The sequence below is a fragment of the Gadus morhua genome, chromosome 15 (assembly GCF_902167405.1).
Source record: "Gadus morhua chromosome 15, gadMor3.0, whole genome shotgun sequence".
Classification (NCBI taxonomy): domain Eukaryota; kingdom Metazoa; phylum Chordata; class Actinopteri; order Gadiformes; family Gadidae; genus Gadus; species Gadus morhua.
Genome location: NC_044062.1, coordinates 16783259 through 16803396, shown reverse-complemented (window position 1 = coordinate 16803396; position 20138 = coordinate 16783259). Strand labels below are relative to the sequence as shown.

The 20138-nt window shown below is 45.9% G+C and overlaps 1 protein-coding gene across 4 annotated transcripts; it reads left to right on the top strand.

Moving 5' to 3' along the window:
- The first annotated feature begins 233 nt into the window (after positions 1-233).
- Positions 234-20138, top strand: xpo1b (exportin 1 (CRM1 homolog, yeast) b). Of its 4 annotated transcripts, none has more exons than XM_030379912.1 (26): positions 234-373; positions 1795-1926; positions 2215-2316; positions 5743-5815; positions 7183-7244; positions 7716-7760; positions 8354-8535; positions 9273-9321; positions 9434-9553; positions 9913-10041; positions 10372-10530; positions 10938-11135; positions 11314-11370; positions 11704-11842; positions 12237-12418; positions 12973-13129; positions 13818-13981; positions 14478-14612; positions 15025-15208; positions 15524-15630; positions 16254-16448; positions 16929-17097; positions 17344-17478; positions 17884-18043; positions 18145-18241; positions 18559-20138. In XM_030379912.1, exons 2-26 carry the CDS (start codon positions 1801-1803, stop codon positions 18703-18705), a joined length of 3273 nt encoding a protein of 1090 aa, XP_030235772.1. In that variant the 5' UTR covers positions 234-373; positions 1795-1800; the 3' UTR covers positions 18706-20138. The 4 variants fall into 4 exon arrangements, with proteins under 4 accessions (XP_030235772.1, XP_030235774.1, XP_030235773.1 ...); XM_030379913.1 differs by lacking the exon at positions 234-373 and adding an exon at positions 618-637; XM_030379914.1 differs by lacking the exon at positions 11314-11370.

Sequence of the window (20138 nt, the reverse complement as noted above, 5' to 3'; positions counted from 1 at the left end):
TAGAAACAAGGTAATACTGTGACAACTCTTTCCTGACTGTAAACGAGGAGTCCATTCTGCATGGAGTCTGCCCTCTTTTTCTCTCCACGGGCGTAGTGGTGGCGTAGGCGCTTGGGCGAACTGAATTAGACCGACAGCTAAATGGTCCAATGGGATCACGAATAGGAAGTCCCTGGCGTAGACGACACCAATCGCAATGGAGTGTGGGTGTTGCTTCAGTCCAAACTTTGCGCGGCGCCATGGGCTGAAAGCTAAACCGAGATGGAATCTCCCAGTCTGAACCGGTTTCAACCGGTTACGAGTTAGTTGCTTGAGAGAGGAGAGGAGGCGCAGGGACACCATCACCACACCGCCCCGCTGCAACATTATTTAAGTAAATACTTAATTTGTCCGTCAATGATTATTTTATTCAGGATAATGTGTTGGGATAGACATTCTGTGGGATGCCTGGATGCTAGTTGAGGATTTTTCATCCCTGGCTCTTATCCTCCAGACATCACTCACTGCTGGGACTGGACACAGACACCGTTGCAGATAGTGTTTTTTATTTGCAGTGATACACAGTGTTTATATATAAAGTATACTTATAACTTATTTGGCAAAAGTCGCTCTTTCAGCCAGAGCCTGGGACTTTAGGGTAGGTAACGTGGTTGCAATGTGACGATTCTGTACGTATTTTAGTTACATTGAAAGAGGAAGGCTTCAGAGTGCATTAGCGTGATTAAGGGAATAATAATCCAGGTAGTTCTGATGTGCTAAAATATGAATTAACCTAACAGCACCAATGTCATGTGCCAGTGTCTGCTGATTGCTGACCAGCTAGCACTGGCTCAATGCATAGTTAGTTACACTTTCGAAATCGGATGGTCGACTACTGTCCACTAATTGACCAAACAGTGCAGCACCAGTGTGTACCTGTGAATCACGGCTCTGCCGCTGAACGGTGAAACCAGCACTGGCTCTCCAAGAAATCACTTGTTTGAGAGGATGTCAAGTTGATGTTACTGGGCACTTTGCGTCAACTTTCTGCTTACAATCTGACCCAAAGGGCTGTAATCCCAAAGAAAGGGGATTTTTAGTAATCGGTTTTGTTACGTAATGTCTAAAGTGTAGGCCGGTGTAGCGTTAAACAACAGTTTAATTGGGGTGGCTTGTAATGTTGGACCTCCTCGTCGTGCCCTCCCGCCCCTCGCTTTGTGAAGGGGGAGTGGTCGCAGCTCTGTCAAGGTTAGAGTGATGGTCCAAGGGAGGACCACCTGTAAACCGCAGCCTCTCACCACCAATGAACTGTCAACCGTTTGCAATTGTGAAACGGTGATCGTATAACGTTATACGTAACGCTGACATGCGTAAATACGGTTTTCGTTATGGGTTTGCAACTAAGGATGTTTATAAGATGTGGGCTTTCCCTTGTGCGGATGTAAACAATGTGACGTATGCGTTTGTTACACACATGTGGTTTGCTTGGTATACGCCAATTAATTGCTGATCGATTGATCCAATAAATTGTAAATAAATGTAGTTACGAGTTGCGAGATCATTTAGTACAAATATTTACCGCTGTTTGTTTAGGTGGGAGCAAAAACTCGCTTTGTTGCTAGATTGTTATGTGTTTAAGCAGGTCAAGACCCTATTACACCTGTTCTTGTTGCCCCTGCCAGGGTAAGGGATTCACTTTAAAGTGGAATCCTAAAATGTACATACGGGATTACAATGCATACATATTGATATTGTATTTAACATGACTTGGAGGTTGAATTGTTTTGATCTCCAATATGAAAACATATTTTTCAGAGCTCTATGCCAGCAATAATGACAATGTTGGCAGACCATGCAGCACAGCAGCTGCTGGACTTTAACCAGAAACTGGACATCAACCTGTTGGATAATGTAGTAAACTGTTTATATCATGGAGTGGGACCACAGGTAGGTAACAAATTGTATTTTTGCTACATTACATAGCATTTTGTATTACATTTTGGATGACATTTAAAATTGTATTGAGGGTATGTTAAGCATTGTTGTACAAATATGTCAAGTCCGAAACATGTCACCTACTAAGTGGTACAATAGCATTAAGATAGCATTAACAGTAGTTTGTAAATGCTGTGTTTCTTCTGCACCTGTAAAATGTACCTGTTTACCACCTGGGATATTTGATCCTCAGGACTTTATTCTAAATGCAACACTCTACTGTTATCTATTCCAACGCAGCAAAGAATGGCACAAGAAGTGTTGACACATTTGAAAGAGCACCCGGATGCCTGGACCCGCGTCGACACCATACTGGAATTCTCCCAGAATATGAACACCAAAGTAAGTGTACTGTGGCTCACATGGCACTGGTGCAGGGGGGCAGGCGTAGCCGCTGTTGACATCCCTTCTTTATCACATTTGAGGGAACAACAAGAACACAAATCGAATTCAGATATTTTTGAGGAACGCCCTTTGGGTGCGTTGTGAGTTGTGCAGGTCCCATTTGATATATCGCACACAGTCCATGACTTATCAGCATGGGTGCAGGCGTCACTGGGAACAACACCACTGGTCCTGGCAGTGTCTTGCTTTCCATGCTTTTCGGAGCCTACCCCAGGACACTGGGACACAGTTGGTGACAGTGGACCTGTGGCACTGTCACCTCTTCGACTATAGATATAATTTGCATTCAAATGAGGCCATATAGCCTCTCCACCTTCTGATCAAAAATAAGGATTACACCTTGAACCCTTTTTTAAAAACATGACCCTGTCTGTTAAAAGGTCCTCTTACGACTCAACAGCCTCTGCTCCCCTGCTCTTTTCCCTTGTTAGCTCGTGACCCAGAGGCCCTCCGTGGAGAGCCATGTCGTTGCTGCCCCCACTTTGCACCACTGAAGTGCATCACTTGTATGCACTTCATATCCAGCAAGTCATGCTGGATTTTGTATACCATTAGACCACCGGTTCTTGCTCAAAGTTAGGGACTCTCCTTGGCCAATTCTTATCACTTTCTATTATCATGGTCTTGTAGGCATAATTTAACATCATGGACATGACAAAATATTCACAGGGTTTCCGTCCGTGCTCGAAAACCTTGAAATGAACAAAAACATTTTCCAGTCCTGTAAACCAATACAAATTTTTAAATGAAAACCAAATCATGCAAATTGGGTATAAAAACATCCAATATCAGCCACATTGAGGGAGAATTGGGAAATCTGTTTTTGCGTGTAAGAATGCATTTGTTACCAGGTAATTGTGCTGGAAAATGAGTTGGTTAATCCAGGGCATTTCCTTTATGACTATAAACAAGGGTCGCATTGCTTGCCCATTCAATGGCTTTTAACACTGCATTCAATACTAACTTCTATCAAAATAGCATAAGATTTTTTCCCAATTTGTTACAAGCCAAAGATGAGGGCATTAAACGGAGAAGAGAAAACAGCCTTGAATTGTTATTGAGTTTAAAAGCAAAAAGGTACAAAGCCAAAAATTTAAAAACTTTTGGGATAACAGTTGACGTTTTCATAAGCCATCATTTCAGTCATGATAACATGCCAATGTATTGACTTGAAAGTTGTGACTTTTTTGATATTAATCACAATGTTCCATTATGTTTAAGGCCTGTAATAGGACGAAACGGGGTGTGTCTTCCTGTGCACCTTGACACAGCTAGGCTTTGACGGCAGGCCTCCACAAGGTCTACCCTTTTTTAAATTCCCTTTGACTGAATTCTGTTCATCCGTTTCTGTTGCATCTGTTACACTGGACAGAGGGAAGGCACAGGCTTGCAGTCAGGCGGCTCGGTTGAAGATGATGTCTTTTAAGGACCTAGATTCTCTGATTGGTTTTCAACTGTAGGGATCATGGCTCTGTCACCAACCCTCTTCCTTTTTTGTGTTTCCTCCTTGTTCGTCCTCCTTCATGTCTCCAAAAAGTCTTTAAGAAAGTCCTAAGTGGCAGGACCTTGGCTGTTTTTTCTGCTGATAACGTCATTCTAGTGCTTGTGTTTTTTGAGTGTCTCTTCTGGTTTAGTTAGCTGAAACAAAACAATAATTTCAGGATGGTCTGTGGCACCTGCTATTGTGTGCCCTTATTGCTGTAAACCTGCAATCTGGAGTTAATGCATGCCTGGTGTCACCTCTTTGGTTGTTTTGGTCTTGCAAATAGGATTATTTACTTTTTTACTGCTACAGTGTTATTGTCTTATAAGGTCATATATATATATATATATATATATATATATATATATATATATATATATATATATATATATATATATATATATATATATATATATATATATATATATATATATATATATATAGAATCAAGTAATCATTGGATGGGATGTAGGTGTGTTGGTGTTATCTGCTGTTCATCAATGACCCAATTGATTTACCTAATTCATCAAACAAGATGTTTTACAATGTGGATTTTAGAACAATCACATCAATTATTTACCATCTCCACGTGCAGAAATCACCCGACAAGAAAACGGCCATGTCTTGAAAGACATTTTCAACATATCACATTAGTTCCTGTTGTGGATAATGATGTTGAATGTATCCCTCGCTCTTTCCTCCCCAACCTCTCTCCCCAGCCTCAACCTCTTCTAATGCATGCCACTTGTTGTTTCCAACACATCGCACTCCTGAACCGATGATGATCCCTACAGTTGAAACTGTCAATCGTAACCATAGACCTTTTGATAGCATAAGTGGCTCCAAACAAAATAAGGAATTTAACCAAGCAAAGTTGTGCGGTTGTTCTCAGCGTGCCGAGGAGTTAACATAGGGCTCAACCTGTGGTGGGTCTTGCTGTTCCCTATGAGACACACCAGTTAAAGGGTACAACAGGACTTTCTCATTTAATGTCACCGTGTGTTATGGCTGAATCGGTGTGAATAATAAATATGTGACGTTTATTCCCTGATGCTTTGTGAATTGGCACTGGGTTTAGAACCTTTTTAATACTACGTATGTATATATATTTGGAAATAAATATACACCAGCAGGTCATAGCAGTGCCTCCTGGACCTCTGTTCTCCGTTGCTTTCTGGTGTGACACTCGGAGAAACAGCAGGACTTCTGCAGCGTTCAAACCTAATGCCTGTTGAGACCGAAGAGACAAGGCTGATCTTAGTCTATATTTTTCATATCGCCGACATCCCCAATGAATAAACCCTAAATCACACGGCAGTTTAAGGAATGTCAGACAGACGCATGTTTGCCATTGCTTTGGTCGGCAGAAGCCATCCTTCATAAGTTTTCCTGAAGCGTCTGTGTTGTGCGGTGGCACGGTGGATTTCCTGTGTACATTGTACGGCACATAGGCAGTGAGTTTGTTGACATCCTATTCCTGTGTCACGTTTTGGATGAACACAGCTGTTTTAGGGTCACTTGTTTGATAGTCAAATGAATGGGCTGGATTGAGTCTGCAGGCCAAAGCACCTGGGGGTTTGAGCTACACATTTATTCATGATAGATGTCCACCGCAGAGAAGGTAAGCGTCTGGGTGCCACTCACTAGACCACAACTTGTTTTTTGAGCGTTTCTTTGGGGATGTTCGCAATAGGAAAAAAATATAATTAAAGCAGTCTTACTCTTTTAAAGAGAGGAGGAGGGAAGCAAAATGTTTTCTTACGCTACTATGTGCATGAAAGATGTCACTTGTCAGGGGTTCTTGCATTCAACATGTACACTGCTTGTTTATTGACCTCTGTCGTAACAGCCGTAGCCCTAACGCCGCCTTCTCCTTTCAGTACTATGCTCTTCAAATTCTGGAAACGGTTATCAAAACAAGGTGGAAAATTCTGCCCAGGAATCAATGTGAAGGTAAGTTCAATTCGGTCTCAGAGTTATTTACTGCTGGTGCCTCGTTTTCTCGAAATCCACCCTCCCAGAATTCAAGACGTGGTGCCCTCATCTGTGACCGTGGTGACTTGTGGTTGCCAAGTCGAGCAGTTTCCACCATTTGAGAATGCAGTTTTTGCTGGTTTTTTTTGTTGCTGGCTCTGACTGACAATTAGAAAATGACTTCAGTGAGAGGGTGAACCAGTAAAGCAAGCTAAGGCGGTCTAGATTTTAATTGTGATGTCATGCCGAAGAAATCACTGCTATTATAGGCATTCGAGTGTGTTGGATCAATTGAAAACATTAACATGAATTATCTTAACATTCACACAGTAACTGATCATGAGATTGACCATTTAGTCATTTAGACATTCTTTGCTTATACAAATGAGGAAATGACAACGAAAAACCATTGTGCAAAGAAGCTCTTTTCATAAAGGGAAATTGCCCCTTGCACAACAAAAAACAAAACGATGAATGCATACACCATGATGGTGTAAAATGTGACCTTGTTTTTATTTTTATTGTGATATTGCTGTTGGTTATTACAGCATTGATTTTCAACTTTGTTGCCACCTGCTGTTCAAAACAATCAGTGCAGAGGGACCCTTAAGAATGTGGGGCAGTTTAGTTGATAATCTTACGCTTTAATCTAAATCTATAATCGTTCTACCCCCATATTTCTAGTTCTTTAATTTCCGTAATAATTCTGCTAAACCTCTACTTTCCTCATTGACCCAAGACTTCCCCACTTCTGACCGTAGATGCCTGACTTTTGTTCAAGTGGCAAACCCAGTGCAGGGTGACCGGCAAGTATGTCTTTCCCCCCTTTGTGTCAAAGAGAATTGCTTCCGGCTCCGCCCATCACACCCTTCCACATAACACTCACAAATGTCACTTCTGCAGACAGCATCTCAAGCAGAGAAAAGACAAGGTGGTGATAGGTGGAGGTACCTGCTCCTAATAAGCCCACATTCAGGAAAATGGCATGCCAACTTCCACTGAATTGCCCTGCAATTTTATTTGGTTTTGCCCACCATGGCAGAAACTCTAGCGGCGGTAGCACACTACATCCATGCCTATCCCTACTGGGTTTTTCGGCACCTGGAGACTGGAGTTAATGCCATGGAGCAGAGCACCTCTCCTCTTCTAAACCAGTGGAAAGTACTGGGCTAGGATGGGTTAGTTTCAGCTGAGCTACCAGCCATTAGCCTTTGGTAGGACCACTAAGATAGGAAGGCTCCACGCCACCGGGTCATGTCAGTGGTACCATAAGGGGGGTGTATTTGTACCCTCACCCAGACCACTCAACGGCGGCTCTCTTGTGGTACTTTTCTGTTTCCATGCAGGTATTAAAAAGTACGTTGTGGGTCTCATTATCAAGACCTCGTCGGACGCGACTAATGTAGAGGTGAGTCAAGGAGTTCAAAGAGCCTTCCGGTAGTAGTCACTGGTCGAACATGAATCTCTTTTTTTTTTATACTTGTGGTCCACGGGCTGCAAAGATAAATGAATTAATCGATAAATTGATGGACAGAAACTTTACCAAATCTTAATTTGATAATATATGTTGGTAGTAGAAATAAAAGACATTTGCCTAATGCTTCAGAAATTCTAGATTATTATAATTACGGTACTTTACATATTTTGGCTGGCCGTCAGATAATTGACCAGGAAAATAATAGTTAGTTGCAGCCCCTCTGTATGTGCTTAACTGTTTCGGATTATGCATTATTGTTGATCAGGAATTTTGTCAGAATGATTATGGTTTTGTTTGCGTGCTATTTTCCAGCGCTTTTGATGTGTCTGGTGGAGGAAAACAGTTGAGACAGCCGATTAATGTTTCTGGACATTTCTAAGTAATGTTGTCTTTCTTTTCCAGAAGGAAAAAGTGTATATCGGGAAGTTGAATATGATCCTCGTTCAGGTGAGGCACGGTTGTTCTTTGAGTAATCTTAAGGCTGTATTAATATTTTAAAATATCTCTGCTTTCTTATAATAGGATTTAGAGAATTGCTACTGGCTCTCAAAGAGCAAGAACAAGTCATCTTGTTCTTTGTCTGGTCAGGTAGCTCCCAATTACTGTGCTCCAAATTGTTTAGAAAGAGGACTTTGCTATAAAGACAGATGGGCAGACTTGACTGCAAATTCTATCCACACAAATTTAATTTTGTTCACTTGAATGAATTCAATTGTGTGTGTGTGTGTGTGTGTGTGTGTGTGTGTGTGTGTGTGTGTGTGTGTGTGTGTGTGTGTGTGTGTGTGTGTGTGTGTGTGTGTGTGTGTGTGTGTGTGTGTGTGTGTGTGTGTGTGACTCTGCAATAATGGTAATAAGAAAAAGCTAACTTTGCACCCCCTGGCACATTCCAGATTACACTCACCTACTCAGCGGTGCTAGCCAGTGTCTGTAGCACATTTGTGTGTGTAGACTTGCAGTGCATTTCCATTGTTAAACAAATGTCAACGATTGAATCTGGGGCAGCGCTCGAGGCGTAAACCTTACGTCACTGCTCCTGGTAGATCTTGAAGCAGGAGTGGCCCAAGCACTGGCCCACCTTCATCAGTGACATCGTGGGCGCGAGTCGCACAAGCGAGAGCCTGTGTCAGAACAACATGATCATCCTCAAGCTGCTCAGCGAGGAGGTGTTTGACTTCTCCAGCGGACAGATGACCCAGGTCAAGGCAAAGCACCTCAAGGACAGGTCAGTAAACTGAAACCCTCCGGCCACAGACCACCCTGACCTATGACCTCTGAGCCACACCCCCGTGTACTGAAACCCACCGGCCACAGACCACCCTGACCTACGACCTCTGAGCCACACCCCCATCTTGCGGGTCTGTGGAAGTTCATCTGGGCGGCAGTAGCCCCGGAGGTGGAGCGGGTTGGCTGGTAACAGCAAGGTTGCTAGTTCAAACCCCGGCTCCTCCTAGCTGAGTGTCGAGGTGTCCCTGAGCGAGGCACCTGACCCTAACTGCCCCCCACGAGCTGGCTGATGCCTTTGCATGGCTGACTCCGCCGTCGGTGTGTGAATGTTTGTATGAATGGGTGATTGTGAGGCAATATTGTAAAGCGCTTTGGGTGGCCACTGGTTACAGAATAAGCGCTATATAAATGCAGTCCATTTACTGTTTACCATCTGTTCAGGCGGGATTCGTGTGTAAATTAAAACTTATTATCTAGCGTGTCTTGGGGACCATCAAACATACAAAATGCCTCGCTGTGTAAGGATCTGCTTTCTAGACATTAAAAATCATTACTGGCCTACTGAAGAACATGGGCATGATGTTCATCTCACATACACTGTGAACTGATCCTCTCAAGCCCTGCATAAAATTGGCCTTCTCTGTCGGTCATAGAACAATAACTCCTTTCATCTTCCCCTTTTATTCTTATGGAAATTGATTTCTGACCTGTTTGTTATTGTTGGGTTTCTTTCAGCATGTGCAACGAATTCTCCCAGATTTTCCAGCTTTGCCAGTTTGTCATGGTATGTAGATGCACCTCTCCCATGGCGCTCGTTATTTTGTGTGGAATTGTCCTCCCTTTCATATTTCTGCATATTTGGATTTCAACTCCTTGTGCTGCTCTCCCCCTCCCAGGAGAATTCCCAGAATGCACCCTTGGTGCACGCAACCCTGGAGACCTTGCTACGGTTCCTCAACTGGATTCCACTGGGTTACATCTTTGAAACTAAACTCATTAGCACACTGGTGTATAAGGTAGGCCCATATCAAATGTGTTTATTTTTTTATTATTGTTAAAAAAATAAACTGGAAAATGAAGTCAATACATTTGTTTATTCCCTGTGCATTTTAAATAAATAAATAAAGACACAGTTTCAGACGGGATTCCTCATGAGATTTTCCTGGGGAATGAGCTTCTGGCTGTTTTCTGACCGGTAGCTTGACAGGCAGATATATTATAACATCGTGATGCCAGGCAGAGCTAACCTGGCCGGCTAGTGAAGTGATAATACCACTTTGTATTCTCACTTCATTTAAATAACGATCCCGACGGCAAGAATCAACTGACGAACACAGAACGGTTGTGTTAATGCGTGGCCCTTGCCTCCCGTCAGTTCCTGAACGTGCCCATGTTCCGCAACGTGACGCTGAAGTGCCTGACGGAGATCGCAGGCGTGAGCGTCAGCCAGTACGAAGAGCAGTTCGTCACCCTCTTCACGCTGACCATGTGTCAGCTCAAACAGGTAAGACCTATACAGTGTCTTATCTCTTTAATGGCCTTGTCCCGGGACACTAGGAGAGTATCAGAGCAAGCGGGGCAGGATAGTGTCCTGGTGGCATCGGTGCTCGTCTTCCAGTCGAAACGTTACAGTGTTCGATCCCAAATGTCAACAGCCTTCTTGTAGAGCCATATTCGCTAACTCCTTGCTCCTCAATGCCTGCATCTCAATTCAATACAAGACACTATGGTTCGATGGTATTTAGGAGGTCCCAAATGACTTGAAGGTGATCCGGAAGATCCCAAACGACGAGGAGCCAGTGTTGACCGTCGGTCTGTTTCCTTCTCCGTTCAGATGCTGCCCCTGAACACCAACATTCGGCTGGCCTACGCCAACGGGAAGGACGACGAGCAGAACTTCATCCAGAACCTCAGCCTGTTCCTCTGCACCTTCCTGAAGGAGCACGGCCAGCTGGTGGAGAAGAGGCTGAACCTGCGGGAGACGCTGATGGAGGTGAGGCCGCGCCGCTGCCTCTAAATAGTCCCTTTACCCCAGCCTGTTGTCAAGGACGGCTAGACGATCTCCGAGCTGTTGTCCACTAACTGCAACATTAACTTATTAAGGGGGAAAACTGTCGAATGGGTTTGATAAATATGCAGTCTTCCCACCACTTATCGGGGTACATTGTTAAGCATGATTCATTGCCGTTGTTATTTTTTAAGTGGCTGGTCATATCTCATCTTGGTCTCCCCCAGGGGGGCTGTAGTCTCTTTTATTTATTATTTATTTATTACCTTGTTTGTTAAGTGATTTGCTCTGGTAATGGCATCCTCATTGGAGGTCTTGATGGCGGGCTCTATTTTTTAGATTTAGCACTATTTGAATCACTATTTGCATTACTTGCCACCCTCTCATCGCAGGCCCTGCACTACATGCTGCTGGTGTCTGAGGTAGAGGAGACGGAGATCTTCAAGATCTGCCTGGAGTACTGGAACCACCTGGCGGCAGAGCTGTACCGCGAGAGCCCCTTCTCCACCTCCACCTCGCCCCTGCTCTCCGGCAACCAGCACTTTGACGTGCCGCCCCGCAGACAGCTCTACCTGCCCGTGCTCTCCAAGGTAGCGGGGGTTTAGTGTGATGGGGAAGGTTGGGGCGGGTGCATGTGTGTGGGATATCAGATCGTCTACTATATCAAACAGAGACGCTTTAAGTAATTTGTAAAGGATTGTTGAACCCTCCATGCTGTGTACTTTTGCCCTTTACTTTTTTGGTCCTTTCCGCTTCCTTATCAGGAAGGCTCAGGAAGTGGTCCCACTCAGGAGGGCTGGCAGGCAAGCCGCTGCCCATACTGAGGTGATGATTACAGACAACCTCGTACGGCCGAGCGTGTTATGACAAATTACTCCATCAGCGCCTGGAGGCGTGGTCGCTCCCAGAGCCAGCCCTTCCGAACAGATTTTTATTTAAAAAAAAAATGTATATGATTTTTAACGGTTGCTCCAGTAACTTAACGTATGATAAGTCACGTGGTGACATGTTGCAAATGGAAAAGGAAGAGGGGGAGACTAAATTGCGGTGGACACGCCCTTACCGAGAAGGTTCAACACCCATTGTCCCCAGTGAGGGGACAGCAGGCTGTGTGTGTGTGTAGGGGGGCCTGACCAGGTGCTCTGCCCCCTGCTCCAGGTGCGCCTGCTGATGGTGAGCCGCATGGCCAAGCCGGAGGAGGTGCTGGTGGTGGAGAACGACCAGGGTGAGGTGGTGCGGGAGTTCATGAAGGACACGGACTCCATCAACCTCTACAAGAACATGAGGGAGACGCTGGGTACGGCCGCGCCTTCCCTCACCTCTCGCTCTCTTCCTTGGCTTTTTCCTTTTTAAAGACTACGTGAGGGAATAATCCAAGGCAAGACATTTGGGAGTCGCAGCACTAAGTACAAGACGGTAGTGGAAGTAAAAAAAAAAGCATACTATCAAAAATGATGGAAACAAACCCTTACCCTATAATATGTCTCCATAGAATGACTGCTCTAATGGTTATAAACACCCTCCTTTATACCCCGTGCTCAAGTATAGTCTGCAGAACCACTTCATTCCCGCTGGCATGCCACACCTGTAATCTACCAAAGCATAAATCGTTTACGCGGGCTTAATCTCAATGGGGGGGGCGGTACTAATCTTCCTTTACTTAACCCACTCACCCGTCCATGACCCCGCAGTGTACCTGACCCATCTGGACTACGCCGACACGGAGCGCATCATGACGGAGAAGCTCCACAACCAGGTGAACGGCACCGAGTGGTCCTGGAAGAACCTGAACACGCTGTGCTGGGCCATCGGCTCCATCAGCGGCGCCATGCACGAGGAGGACGAGAAGAGGTTCCTGGTCACCGTCATCAAGGTGCGTACGCCACCGTGGTAGCCAAACCACTAGACTGTGGGCCAGGGTTTGTTCCATAACACCGTTCCTGGGGTTCTGAACCCTTTTCAGCCTGAGGCCCACTTCCCTGTTCCTAGAACGTGTTCGAGACCCACAGCCGACCGAACTCTCAGTATTTCGGAACCCAGCTGTAACTAAGGAGTGATTCCAGGATTATTAATGACATGCCCACATGAGAATTACACTGTGCACAGCCAGTATTCTTTCAGCATGGATTCATTGTGAAAAGCTCATGCTTTTTAATTGCCCCTGCACGAGGAATATTCAGTTTGTCTCTGCATGGGGCCCTTGCCTTCGGCAGACTTACCAGGAAAACAACCACATTTCCCTAATTTGACTAATAGATGTGACACATAAATAACACACACCACAAAGTTCAGCAGAGTGCAGACGGTTCTCGGGTCAAACGGGGGAGTCTCTCTCACTGGGTCGATATGAGACGATATTCTGTTGCACCAGCGATAACACTCAAGCGGCGGGGTGTGATATGTTCGTGACGCACTCTCTGCCTCCAGGATCTGCTGGGTCTTTGTGAGCAGAAGAGGGGCAAGGACAACAAGGCCATCATAGCCTCCAACATCATGTACATCGTGGGCCAGTACCCCCGCTTCCTCCGGGCCCACTGGAAGTTCCTGAAGACGGTGGTCAACAAGCTCTTTGAGTTCATGCATGGTGAGTGCAGCTGGACAGCACCGGGGGCTAGCACGGATAGCACTAACACTAGATAGGACACTGTGTGGACCTATAAGCTACCGTGTTCCAGAGAGGTTAATAAAGCATTGACAAACTGATGGGGTTTATGGATTAGGCCTACTATACTCTTAACTTACATCCTCACTCCTGCTACTGAGGCCTAAAAAAAAAAGTTTGGTTCCTGTTGGTTGTCAGTTGAGGTCATGCGTAAGTAGGGAATTTATTTTAGTTTTTTATTTTAGTTTTTCCAGCGGCAGTGAATGATTTAAAAACGAGAAAATTCTCTCAACCTTGTATAGAATGAAGAGGTGCTGTACCAAAACGTAATTATAGTTTGCATTAAAAAAATATATATATTTTTTTTTTTAAAGCTCATAACATAATTTGGGTCGCACATAAATTGACAGGGTCGGTCGGAAACCGGAACCAAACATTTTTTTATTTTAGGCCTGATTGTAAAAGAGGCATCAGATGAACAAATGCTGTCTCCACTTCCTAATTTGGAGTTTTTGCTCATCGTTTGCCTTAGCAACTTCATGGAAGTCACCTCATGCATTTGTATGTGTGCGTGTGTGTGCTGATTCAGTGTGCTCAGCAATGCCTCACCCGTCTCTCTCGCTCTCTCTCTCTCTCTCTCTCTCTCTCTCTCTCTCTCTCTCTCCGCCAGAGACCCATGACGGTGTGCAAGACATGGCGTGCGACACTTTCATCAAGATCGCCCAGAAGTGCCGGCGCCATTTTGTCCAGGTGCAGGTGGGAGAGGTGATGCCCTTCATCGACGAGATCCTCAGCAACATCAACACCATCATCTGTGACCTGCAGCCGCAGCAGGTACTACACACACTGCTGCTTCCAGCAGCGCTGCTGAGGTGTGTGGGAGGTGCACTGGGTTGATTTGTCCGTGCGCAGGAATCCAAATATATACATGGATATATAAAACATATTTGCAGTGGTGCTAGTATTCCATCAGTGGCGCTGTTCCACTGATGCATGTAGGGGAAACGCTAAAACATGTTTAAGTTCAACCTGGAAGCTAATCTTCATGTCCCCAAATGTCCTTTTCCTTAGTATTGTAACACAATCCAACAAATTTAGATTATTTGAATAAGATACGTGATCTGTTTTGTATCTTTGAAACATCTGTGGTAATCAGATGCGTAGTATGTTTTCCTATCGATGTGTTTCCGTCATAGAACCCAGATCAAGGGGGTACATATTTTTTAGCTTCCAGCCACCTCACTAAAGCAGTCTAGTGTGTCTCTTTAAAGATGTCCAGACAGCCTGTGACTCTTCCTTCACCTAATGCATGCATTTCTTGTGTCCCCAGGTTCACACCTTTTACGAGGCTGTGGGCTATATGATTGGGGCCCAGACGGACCAGGCGGTCCAGGAGCACCTGATAGAGAAGTACATGATGCTGCCCAACCAGGTGTGGGACAGCATCATCCAGCAGGCCACTAAGGTACCTCCAGCGCCCCCGACGATCCTCAAACCACACTGCGGTCGGATTTGTTCTTTGTGATGTTACATTTGATTAACAATCATTTTTGGAGTAGTCTCATCTGTTAATTATAATTTAATTTTTTTTAATTTGAGGGGGCGTGTCTGCTGTGTTTAGTTAATTAGGTGGTTCTCAAAGTTCTTGCCACGCACCCCCTTTATCATAATATTACTAAAATTTAATTAATGAACTTCTCAATCAGCATAGTGATGCATTTCAAATACAGCAGGCGCTTATTTACAGAACAGCATTTCCCCAGACAAATAATTTCCTCAATGTATTGCACATGAGCTCTTAAAAGACAGTCCCTCACCTCGTCACCATGCAGAGCCGTGCTCACCTGCCCCCCCCCCCCCCCCCCCCTCCTCTGCAGAACGTGGACATCCTGAAGGACCCAGAGACGGTGAAGCAGCTGGGCAGCATCCTGAAGACCAACGTGCGCGCCTGCAAGGCGGTGGGCCACCCCTTCGTCATCCAGCTGGGCCGCATCTACCTGGACATGCTCAACGTCTACAAGTGCCTCAGCGAGAACATCTCTGCGGCCATCCAGACCAACGGTGGGTGGGGGCCCGTGGGGGGGGGCCCGTGGGGGGGGGCCCGTGTGGCGCTCGGGTTCAGGGTTGGTTTGGTTAAAGGGAACCTGTATTTGGACATGGTATAATTATTGGAATGTTTTTGTGTGTGCGTGTGTGTTCAGGATTCATCTTTGAGTTGAGCGGGGAAACCTTTAATGGTCTTTCTGACTATTTATTTGACTCAATGTTTTCCTATTTACCGATGCATTTCAACAGTGTTTCCGATCTGCTTTTGAGGCTGTAAAGTCTTTTTTGAAGAATGTGACCAGAGTCGGTGCTCATCAATGTCCCTTGCAGGTGAGATGGTAACCAAGCAACCCTTGATCCGGAGCATGCGGACGGTGAAACGAGAGACGCTCAAACTGATTTCAGGCTGGGTCAGCCGATCCAACGATCCACAGATGGTGAGCAACAGCAGTGCAGCTCTGTGCTTGAGTACACTTGACCTCGACAATGACCAACCTCTAGAATCATCTGAATCCGCTGATGGCAATAAGAAGTATACTTAAAGTAATAAGAATGCACTTTTAGTTATCCTGAATCTCTTTTTCGTTTCACTTCATGATTTAGACACTTTATTTTGCCTGTGCTGTTGTCAGAGGCTGGGCCAGGTCAGGAAGTGAATTGTTAGAATTGTACCCCCTTGCTTCTACCTACATTTATTTATTTTTTAAACAGGAATCATTTTTTAAACATTAAACAACAGCGAGAGCCCAGAGGCTAAAAGACACTTCAAAGGCAGAATCCAATCCCTCACTATGGGAATCGCCATGCTGTTAGTCCCATGGAATCCATCATCATATCTGTGCTTCCAGTCCTGCCAACAAGACACCGGCCGGCTCAGAGAGAGAACATGCAGCGCCGAGCCCCACCTGACACCAGTCATTAGCTTCCGCAGAAAATCAAATCACAGAATTATTATGTCCTTGAGTGGGCAGGGACTCGACAGCGTCGACCGGTGAAGGCTCAGAGGTACCCCGTGCCAGGGGGCGCCCGTCCCTGACCACATCCGCCCCCTCCCCACCAGGTGGGGGAGAACTTTGTGCCGCCGCTGCTGGACGCCGTGCTCATCGACTACCAGCGCAACGTGCCGGCGGCCCGGGAGCCCGAGGTCCTGAGCACCATGGCGACCATCGTCAACAAGCTGGGCGGACACATCACGGGCGAGATCCCCCAGATCTTCGACGCCGTCTTCGAGTGCACGCTCAACATGATCAACAAGGTGGGGCCTCAGGAGCACACTGAGCACAGGGCTGGTTTACGTCCGGACGCAGTGTTGACCGCCACCTGACGCGTTAAGGTCTGAGACTTACAGTCGGGGGTGGTAGTTGGTTTCTTTGCGTTACGGAGAGTTGTCACATACTTTCCGACGTCATGTGCAACCATGACTAGTGTGGGCGCTCTTGATGGCCATATATGGAGGGGCGTGGCCTGTAGGTCGTTTAGGTTCCAGTGTTACATGATCTGTGTTGAAGGGTTGCGTCACAAGAAGACACTGTAGCTAAAAAAAGCTCATTCACTCCACGCACCCTGGAGGAAAATAGATGGATGGATGACAAGGTTGTGTTTGTTAAAGTTAACAATATATCAAAAACTAAATAATTACAATGAATTATAGCTAGGGATAGAGGACACTAATACCAGTTCAGATGAATACCAGTACACACTAATGGTTGTTTCACCGTTTCCTTGATGGCGATAGAATTTCGAGGAGTTCCCGGAGCACAGGACCCATTTCTTCTACCTTCTCCAAGCCGTCAACTCCCACTGCTTCCCTGCATTCCTGGCCATCCCGCCGGCCCAGTTCAAGCTGGTGCTGGACTCCATCATCTGGGCCTTCAAGCACACCATGAGGAACGTGGCTGACACTGGTAGGGCTCGGTCACACAGGACCCAACACTGAGATCAACCTGAGAACATGGTGCATTACAGATGAATCATGTGTATGTTCTGATTCACGAAACCCATTGTGTACAAATCTAGACACTTAGTGCAATAGAATTCAGTGTACGGTACGACCCTGGACCCATGACTCCACACGTCATCACTCCTATTGGCAGGGGGTCATCCAGTGACGGTGTGTGTGTGGTCCTGGCCCTCCCTCCCTCCCTCCCCAGGCCTGCAGATCCTCTACACCCTCCTCCAGAACGTGGCCCAGGAGGAGGCGGCGGCGCAGAGCTTCTACCAGACGTACTTCTGTGACATCCTGCAGCACATCTTCTCCGTGGTCACCGACACGTCGCACACGGCCGGTGAGCCATTCAGCCGGCCCCCCACTCCCCCCTCCAGTCTGGTTGCCTGGATGGGAACGTTGGGATCATGTCAGAACCATTCATTTTATAACACTAGCCATAGAGCAGTGTTCCCCCCTCTGAAACGTCCTTTCTGGGGTTAATGACGTTAATGTTATTCATGTGGGGGGAATAAGGTTACCTAGAGAGACGGCTATTATTGAATACTTTGCACACAGAAATGTACATTTGTCGTTGAACCCTTGCTGTAGGCCTCTATATCATAATATCCAGCAGTGGTAATAACGTGTGTGTGTGTGTGTGTGTGTGTGTGTGTGTGTGTGTGTGTGTGTGTGTGTGTGTGTGTGTGTGTGTGTGTGTGTGTGTGTGTGTGTGTGTGTGTGTGTGTGTGTGTGCACGCTGCAGGCCTGACGATGCATGCGTCCATCCTGGCCTACCTGTTCAACCTGGTGGAGGAGGGCAAGATCAGTACGGCCCTCAACCCCGCGGCCCCCACCAGCAACCAGGTCTTCATCCAGGAGTACGTCGCCAACCTGCTGAAGACCGCCTTCCCTCACCTACAGGAGTACGTACACACACGCACGCACGCACGTACACACACACAATGAAGCTGTCTTTTGAGGGAATAGCAAGTATGCTCACCAGGTTGTGTGTTGTCTCGACCAGTGCCCAGGTGAAGGTGTTTGTGACGGGGCTGTTCAGCTTGAACCAGGACATACCTGCTTTCAAGGAGCACCTAAGAGACTTCCTAGTCCAGATCAAGGTGAGGCCAGCCTCTGCTTTCGAGCTCTGCTTTGTGTCCTTAAGTCGACATCGGGGCTATTGCACCGTGCCCACTGCGTGCCCAGTGTTTTGTTCACCTCCGGATGGCCGGGGCTATTTTTAACAACGAGGTTTATCATTAGCACGGCAGTGCCACTCGGCTCTTGTTTCTATAAATAACATTTTCCTACGGGTCCACGGGCTGCCCCCTTTTAAACAAAGCTGGAGACCATAACATGGGGATGGAAGCGGCAGTGAGGACTGTTGGGATAGGTAACCCCCCCCCCCCCCCTCTCTCTCTCTCTCTCTGCCCCCCAGGAGTTTGCGGGCGAGGACACCACAGACCTGTTCCTGGAGGAGCGGGAGGCGTCGCTGCGCCAGTCCCAGGAGGAGAAGCACAAGATCCAGCTGTCTGTGCCAGGCATCCTCAACCCCCACGAGATCCCCGAGGAGATGTGTGACTGAGGCCCCCCCCCCCCTCCGCCCCTCGTTCCCTTGACAAACTGTACAGCCCTCCCCCCATTCCTCTGCAAACAAAACGTGCAAACGTAGGAGAGAAACAAGAAGCTAACCGCATGAAGTGACACCACAGCAGAACCCAAAAGGGGCGTTCCCCCCCCCCCCCCCCCATGTGCCGGCAGAGCGGGGCATCCCATTGGATGTTTATCGACCAAAACAATGCCAACAATATGTAAATGATAACCATGTCACCCTGTGGCTCTTTTGCATCATAGGCATTTTGTATGGTGACTTGGTGTAATATCTTTACAAAACGGTTATTTCAACTGAAGTTTGTTTGATCTGTGACACATCCCAAGAACTTGCATGAGGTTGCGACAGTTTGGAAAAGTGAACATGTTCTTTTTTTGTCTTTTCTTCCTTTCTCCTCCTTTTTCTTGTTTTTTTTATATTTTCAGTTCCCTGTCGTCCACATAATTGTTTATAATATATATTTATATATACGCACAGTTTAAGCAGACGGTGTGTGTGTGTGTGTGTGTGTGTGTGTGTGTGTGTGTGTGTGTGTGTGTGTGTGGCGAAGCGAAGCATGTGTGAAGAGGCATCAGAATGGAGGCTTCTAGAGGAGTGGCAATGGACACATGTTTGGTGCCCCCACTGCACCAATGATGTGAATCTGGATGCGTTTTGAATGGAGGCTTGAAGAGAAGCTGCTCTTCTCACAGAGCGTGGAGTTGTATGTAGGCCTTGAATTAACAAACAAAAAGGAGGGGGAAAATAGGATGTTTGGCCGCGGCCAGACAGGAATCTGTTTTTTCTTTTTAAGGGAAAACAAAGTCGATAATGTGCATATCCTCCCAACTGTAACGCATTATGAATACCGTGGGAACAGAAAATGGATGATTATTTCTTCCTTATTCTATTTTTTTTTTTTTTTGGTGTGTGTGTGCGTGTGTGCTGTCGCCTGGTCGACATCAGAGTTTTGTTTTCCTCTAAGAGGACTGTTGCTCATTTATGAGCCTTCATTAATGGCATGTTTTAAGGAAGCAGTGGATATATTTATGGGTTCTTGGTTTGGTTGCATCTTTATAACTCCTGTTTCACTCTGACAGCTTTTCAAGGATTTTGAATTCTACTAATTTACGTTGTTTACCATAATCCTGTAGTGCTTCAATTCACTACCTTTAGAAACCAATACAACCTTGGTTTACTTATTTTATATATTTTTTTTCCTTTGTCATTTGTAACTGTTTTAAGATCAATCCAAATAAACAAAAGGCTTTTTTCCAGAGAGCAAAAGTAATTGCCAATTAGCTTAATTAGGGAAAGAATGTATAAATCCAAATAATTACCTAATATCTAATGGAAAATATCCCTTCTCAAGTGATGGATTTGTTGTGAACTTTTTGAACTGATTAAAGATGAGAATTTTATAAGCA